This window comes from Triticum urartu, chromosome 2A (genome assembly GCF_056163025.1).
Source record: "Triticum urartu cultivar PI428250 chromosome 2A, HENAU_Tu73, whole genome shotgun sequence".
NCBI classification, from domain to species: domain Eukaryota; kingdom Viridiplantae; phylum Streptophyta; class Magnoliopsida; order Poales; family Poaceae; genus Triticum; species Triticum urartu.
Window position 1 is genome coordinate 554,739,158 of NC_141874.1, and position 7,388 is coordinate 554,746,545.

A 7,388-nucleotide genomic window follows, 5' to 3' on the forward strand; every position below is an offset into this window, starting at 1 on the left:
TCTTAGACAAGCTTTGCATGAATTTCTTCAACTGTCTTTCTTCTTGGAACAAAAAGGAACTAAGGCCTGTGCTTCTCGAAAGAAATCCAACAAATATTGGCAGGCATTGGCAACCAACAAATATTGGCAGGCATTTGCAACAACAGAGTATAAGCATCTGAAAAAAGGTGCTAGTACAAACTCACATATTTATTGGAGAAATATACACAACGCAAACGTTGAGCATTAATTCCTACAGAAGAGTAAAACTTCATCCAGAGCAGACTTAATTCTGTTTATACAAGTATGTATTGGAGAAAATGTTATACGGCCAAGCTGGGCCATGGAAGAAACCAGCGAAGTTAAGTGCAGAAGAATGCTCAAAACCATCCCAGCTGCTACGTTACTACCAGCAGCAACACGACCCAAAGGAATGCCACCAGGCGCATGCAGGCGCCGGCAAGACCACAGATGATAGAAAAGATCGAAAGCAAACTGGCAGGAGTAACAGCTACCCAAGAAACACTAACCCATCCCTTGTTTATACAGGTATCATACCACTAAGTCGAAACATGACAACGAGAAAGGTGATAGGAGGCGGTCTTAATCAGACAACTGGACCACGTCATTTTCTGAGTGTACCCTTCAGATAACCTGGACAAAACTACTGCAGTGGCTCATGAAGAAATTTCCTCGAGCATTGTTTAGCATGACCCTTCTTGGCCTTCCATCTTCGTTCCCCTGTAGCATCATCTCTTCGTTCATGATAATGAAACTCCCCCTTTGCCTGAGAAGAAGCCAATTAGGCTCTGCATATCCCACAACTGTTGCCCCTTCCATTGCTTCTGCTGGCGTTTCCACAGCTCTGTTGCGGAGTGTCATTGTTAAGCTTCTGAACACATATCTGTATTCCTCAATATGGTTGAGCAATCCTATTTCATGAGCCATAATCCACTGGTTATGCTGAAGGACATATATCTGAACATCGGTTGAAAGCAGACTCATGAAGCACAATTGGCCATTCCAAATGCAAAGGGCCCTCTGTTCTGTTTCCAGGAGTTGCACAGAAAGGTCTATGTGCTCTGAATCTCCTCCTTGCAAATCAAAGCAAATTAGGTCATTCTCAGAGAGGTGGAAATAGATTGAAGTTCCTATCTGAGCAACATTCTTAGGGTTCCAGCCTCCCAGATGAAGCACTTGCGGGTGATTAAGCCATTGCTGAGCGTGTAGCGGCTGGTCCCAGTCTCTGCCTTGAGAACCCCAGATCATGAACCTTATTGCTGGATCGGCGTCTGCACCTTGGTTCAGATAGGCCGGCCTGAATGGTATTACCACCAAATACTCAGCAACTGCAACTCCTTCTGGAAAAGCAGCCATACCGACACAGTTGGTATCCTCTTCTTGGATGGGAATGTTTAGGTTAATGTGCACATTTCCCAGTAAGTTGGTGACCAAGAACTCTAGAGGATCGCTGAGGTAAACACAGTACAAACCACCACTGCTAGCAACGATCTTGGCATTGCGTCCAGCAAAAGACTGGTTTAGCTTTCTGAAACACCTGAGAATGGTAGTGCCCCTTGTTGCTCTGGCTTGATCTTGGTCTGTCCTCAAAAGGAAACCTACTGGTTTGCTGCCACCTTGAGTAGGCTGAACCTCTGACAATTGAAACTGGGGATCTACTTGTAGATATGCAAGATTCCAGGCCGTCCCAATTGATCTACATCGAAGAATGTCGATGGCTGGTAGATACGGGAAAATGTGCTGCCGGATGACATCTGGGGGCAATGAAACATCCATCTTGACCTGAAAGAAAACAGCAAAAAGATCAAGTTAGCATAAAACAACTTGATGCTCTCATAATAAAACAAAAACAGTGACAATCTACCAGTTAGTTTAAGGAGTTCTAACTGCTAGCACTCCTTTTAAATTTAATTCTGGGACTTATAAATGGCCCTAACAAGCCAAACAATTTCATCATGTGTCCAACCATTTAAGACAGCAGGTGGAGGGGTGCTAAGACAGCACAACATCATCACCGTTGCTACTTACTCGTAAAGAATTCTCATAGACACCAAAAGTTCATCTAACAAGAATGCAGTGCCGTCTGAATTTCCCCAAGTTAGATGGTACTTCAAATAAACTTATGTGATGCTTTATATAGAAGCAAAAAGAATTGGCCACAGTAGGTCAGATGCAAAGGGACGCTGATCACAAAAAACCACTGGCGCCCCAGCTGATCTGCATCACATCAGTATGTCTAACACAAACAAAACTGATAAACTAAATCGACAGCAGACATAATGTTCAGTCTGGATCTGACCATTTCCTGCTCAAAACATAAGGTGCTGAACAAACACCTGCGATCAGAGCTGCAAAACCTGTATATCACATTGACAGATGCTTGCCATTACCAAATACAAAGCCCCAAACAAAATGGCACCAAATACTCCCCAAAATCAACACAAGACAGCTACGCAACTGTGGGAACTAGAAGGGGGCGCCCGGGCGCGCCTCCATATTGCTGCAAGCCCTGTACTATATGGTGCTTGAACAAATTCGGCATCAAATCCTCGACCAAAATCAACTAAACAGCTATCAGAGGCGTGTGTCCCATGTTGATGCAAACCCGGATGTGTACTATATCGCACCCAAACAAATTGGCATCGGATCCTCCCCGAATGAATTTTATCATGCCATATCCAACCGTTGAAGACATCAGGCAGAGCGGTACTAAGACAGCATAACAACCTTTACACTCATTTCTATTGATGCTCACTTGTAATGAATTCCTAATAGGCCCCAAACGTTCATCTAACAAGAGTGCAGTGCTGTCTGAAACTTCCCAAGTTAGATGGTTCTTCAAATGAAGCTATGCAATGCTTTATAGAATCAAAATACTGGTCACAGTAGGTAAGGGACGCTGATCACAAAAACCACCGGGGACACAGACAAAATTTATAAACTGAATCGACAGTGCAGGCAGAATATATTCAATCTGGAGTCTGACAGTGACCATGATACCACGATCTCCTGCTCAAAACATACAATAAAGGGAGCTGAAGAAACACCTATCACTCGAAGCTGCAAACCCTGTAGTATATCGCATTGACAGATGTGAGCCATGACCAAATCGACATCAAATCCTCCCCGAAATCAACACAAGACAGCTAAGGAACTATTGGAACTAGAAGGAGCGCACCTCCTAACTGCAAACCCTCAACTATATCGGCCCGGACAAATTGACATCGAATTCTCCAGAGAATCAACTAATAAGCAACTACCAGAATTATAAGGGGGGTGCGCCTCTGCAAACCCTGTACGCTCCCGAACAAATTGACATCAAACCCTCCCCAAAATCAACCAACGAGCAACTATCAGAATTACAAGGGGTGGCGCCTCCTATATCGCTGCAACCCATGTACGCGCCCGAACAAATTCCATCAAATTCCCCAAAATCAACTATGCAGCTAAGCAAGCATTAGCTGCGCAATCGATGTCAAATCGGCACATCACAAACCGCGGAGGCGCGCGTAGAGCAGGCACCACCGATCGCAAACCGCGTCCAACGAGACGCAGCAAAACATTTCGAGCAGTCAACTCAGAACGCAAACCCCGCTCGCGAGGAAGCTACACGGGTGGGCGCGGCACCGAGGACCCGCATTGAGCGCGGCGGCACACCAGCCCAGGTGCGAATGCGGCCGGAGAAACCTAGCAGACGGAGGAGGAGGAGGCGGGGAGGAAGGTGGTGGGCGGCGCTTGCTTACCAGGCAGCCGGCGGGAGCAGCTGGCCCGGTGAGGGAGAAGATGTCGCCGCCGCGGCTCACGTGCAGGCCGCGATCCCTCGCCCGCCGCTCGTCGCCTCTGGAAGCAGACGGAATGGGCTTGGAGGAGGAGGGAGAGGAGAGGGAGAGAGCCAAGGTGGGGCGCGAAGCTCTGAGGCCAAGCAAACGGGACACGCAACTCTCGGGGTACTAATTCAAAATCTCACCGTCGTCACCTGGGCTCAGGGGCTCTATATTTTCAGCGTCCCGCCCATCCCCTCCTTTCCTTCCTTATATCATTTTACAGGATTGCCCTTCCCAATAATCTGTAATGTCTGGCTGTATCGGGGGCTCAATAGGCAAAGAGTGGAAGAATTGCGGAGCGTTTCCTTCGGGCCGTCAGTCCACAAGTTCGCAGCATGCCATTCATGCTCTTGCTGGTCTAGTGTTCCCTGAACCGCTGAGATCTCTTTCAGTGTGATCTGACCAAGTCAAAGATGCAGCTACACCTGCAAATTTACGCGAACGTCGGCCCTTTTTTCCCTGTTACATAAAATGCACAATATCATCTGAATGTCTGCAGTGCAGTATAAGTACGCTTGCTTCTTGCCTTGCCTTCTAGCATGCGGCCGAACAACAGGGAATTTGATGAGATCAAAACGCCACTTGCTAAAACTACACACTGGATGTTCTAGTCGATATAATGATGCGTTGTAAATGCAATTTTGCGTGTTTTAATGCTAGCGCTTGGCATTAAAATCAGCTACCAGGCAAATGAAATCATCAATTGCCTTTGTGGCATTTCATCAAACACACCAAGCGAATATAAAGGAAAAACAGCCTCTTACCACTCCCTGGCCGGAGCCCAGGTTGTGCGCTCATCGGCCGAGGCCCACGGCCCACGGCCCACCGACCCGGCCGCTTGTCTTCCCGGAGCTCCATTCGGCCTCCCTGCCCTCTCCTCTGCTGGTGTAAACCGGCGGGGACTTGTCGCGGTCCGGCAAGGTCGGCCGTCTCTGGCGCCGTCCCCAACCTCCTCGTCGCCCCGCATCTCCGACTGGCTGCAGCCCCGGACCTCGCCGTCACTGGAGGCCTCCGGGCCCTTCTGGCAGTCGGGGTTCCTCGTGGCCCCATCGCCGGCGCGCGGAGGGTTACGGATGAAAGCGAACAGGATGTACACCGTCGGCGAGGAGGTGTGGCCGTCGTGAAGTGCGGGAGCGCGAGGATCGGGCCATTAGCGTACTACATTACATAGTCCGTACTCGTGCCTACGGCCGGCGCGGCCAGGCCCGGCGCCGGCGCCGGCGCCGGCGTGTTCTACTGTTCTCCCTCGCTCTGTGGTGCCTGTCAGCCCGTGGGCCCGCTTTCCTTTATTGTTGTTTTTCTCGTGGGAGATGCTATTTCTAGATCGTTTGAGTGATTGTTGGCAAAGCCCGGTAAGTTATAATAGAAATAATAATATTTTTTTAGAAAAAACTTTCGATTTATTCAGAAATAATAGTTTACAAATTACTCTGTATTTCTAAAATACTACTTCCATTCATAAATAAATGTTTGTACGTATGTACTGAAATGAATGAACAAACACACTAAAACATATTTATATACCTCCCATCAAGAGAAAAGTTAGAGCATCTTATATTTACGAATGAGAGGAGTATACAGCTACTCAAATCTTATTAACTAAAAACTAATACTCTGGATCATTGACATGGAAATACACAATTCTTTTCACTGAACTTGTTCTTAAGAGAACTTCCTCTTTGATTTCATTAGTTGAAACCATCATATCTTTTACAAACTACCAGAAACAAAACTAGCCAAGTAGATAATAAACCCAGAGCGAGAAATAAACCTTCAAATTATAGGCGTTTGTAAGTCAGACCTTCAGAGTCGTGAGAAAGATCACCCCCGTTAAGTCCAGACAACAATTTAGTTGTTGCCTATGCAAACCAACATCAAGCATGCTAGGTATATTACAATGCCAGCAAATAAAGCCTATAAGAAATACAGAAGATGTCCGGTCATTCTGGGTATTATTGTAGAAGTGGTAGAGGAAACATCATCACCCTCCCCAGGCCATGATCATGTTCATTCCCACCCTTCAGCCACGCACCATTTTGAAGACTTCATTTGCTATCAGTTCGAACATTCTTGCCCTCCATCTCAAAGTGTCTTGACCTTCCTGTTTTTCTAATTTGTTAGCAACACATTGAACTGCTAGTGATGTGACTAAGTGTCCCTCATCTAGTTAGTCAATTACCCATGTCTCAAGTGGTTGAGTATTTCATGTCTCCAAAACACCAGATCTAACTACTACTTAGAAGGCAATGTATGTAATGTGCGTATCTTTTGCTACCTAAATGCTTTCGTGCAGCTATTCCACTTGCCAATTTTAATTTGACAATGTATTTTGCAAAATCATGGGAATTAGTTACTTGATGATGTATTTTGAAAAAGCATACCATCTTTTCCATATATTTCTTTTTACTTTGTTTCATCGTTATATCAATCATTTTTTCTTTCCATTTGTTCGAGTCGATACATTATCCTCTATAATTCTATGAAATACATTTGTATTCACAAATCAGTATGTTGTTCTTCAAAAAATTTAAATCATGCAAAAGTGGTGCATCTGGGTAGTTTAGCTCTAGATCCACCCGTGGTACTCGGGACAGTGTTTATGATACTTGCGTAATCATTGGTGAAACTACAATGATTTTTTTGACACCAGGGAGGGATCCAAAGGTCCTATAAGCTAGCATTAATATTTGCAGAAGTTTTATAACACTTCATGATCCAACAATAAAAATTACACTCTAGTCTTTCCTTTTAAGAAAACTCAATTTGATCTGGAGACAAACAACGATCTCATCAAAGAAACATTCACCACTGTAAGTGCATCTAGTGCCACCCCTAGTTGGTTTTGGAGTATTGACGACAAACCTAGTTGAGGGACTAATGTGTTTGTGAGAATTGCAGGATAACACAGGTAGAAGTCCCTCATTGATTCAGTTTTCCTACCAGAGATGACCCCTAAAAATGTATGAAGACATTGAAGTCAAAGGTGGTATATGAAGATATTCACATTGAAGACTATGACAAGAGAAGACACCACATGAAGCCTATGGAGCTCGAAGACTTAGATCTTCCGTACTTCTCTTTCTTCTGTGTTGAGTCATAGGAACCACCGTACTGTTAAGTGGGGTCCAAGAGAACCAGTCAGAATGACTGAAGTGATGCTTAAACAAAACCTATGTCTTCGAGTGAAGACTTTGAGAGCAAATCTTGTCCAGAGTCGGGCAAGTCAGCTTTGCTTAAAGCCCAAGTAAAGTTGCCGTGTGAGTTTGAAATCTGACCATTGGAACACGTGTCAGTTCCTTAGTGACCCAGGGTCATTTCGGATAAATCAGGTCGGGTTGCCAAGTGGCTCTAAATAGCCCACCCCCTACAACCATAAACGGTTGGCTGCTCAGATTCAGAGTACGGCTTTTGTCGTTTGAGAGCAACCCACCTCGAAGCCTTTGAGAGAGAATTCCTTGCGAGGATAAAGCCCTAACCACCCAGAGCCAAAGAGAATTAGGCATCACTTAAGTCTTCTTGTCTGTGTGATCTGAAGACTTATTACACTTGAGGACTGTGCATCCT

General features: G+C 45.5%; 1 protein-coding gene across 1 annotated transcript; it reads right to left on the minus strand.

Moving 5' to 3' along the window:
• Positions 1-230: 230 nt before the first annotated feature.
• Positions 231-3,940, minus strand: LOC147985857 (uncharacterized). Its single transcript, XM_087539950.1, has 2 exons — positions 3,744-3,940; positions 231-1,782 (listed from the first exon to the last, which is right to left on the minus strand). Exon 2 carries the CDS (start codon positions 1,774-1,776, stop codon positions 625-627), a length of 1,152 nt encoding a protein of 383 aa, XP_087396076.1. The 5' UTR covers positions 1,777-1,782; positions 3,744-3,940; the 3' UTR covers positions 231-624.
• Positions 3,941-7,388: the final 3,448 nt, after the last annotated feature.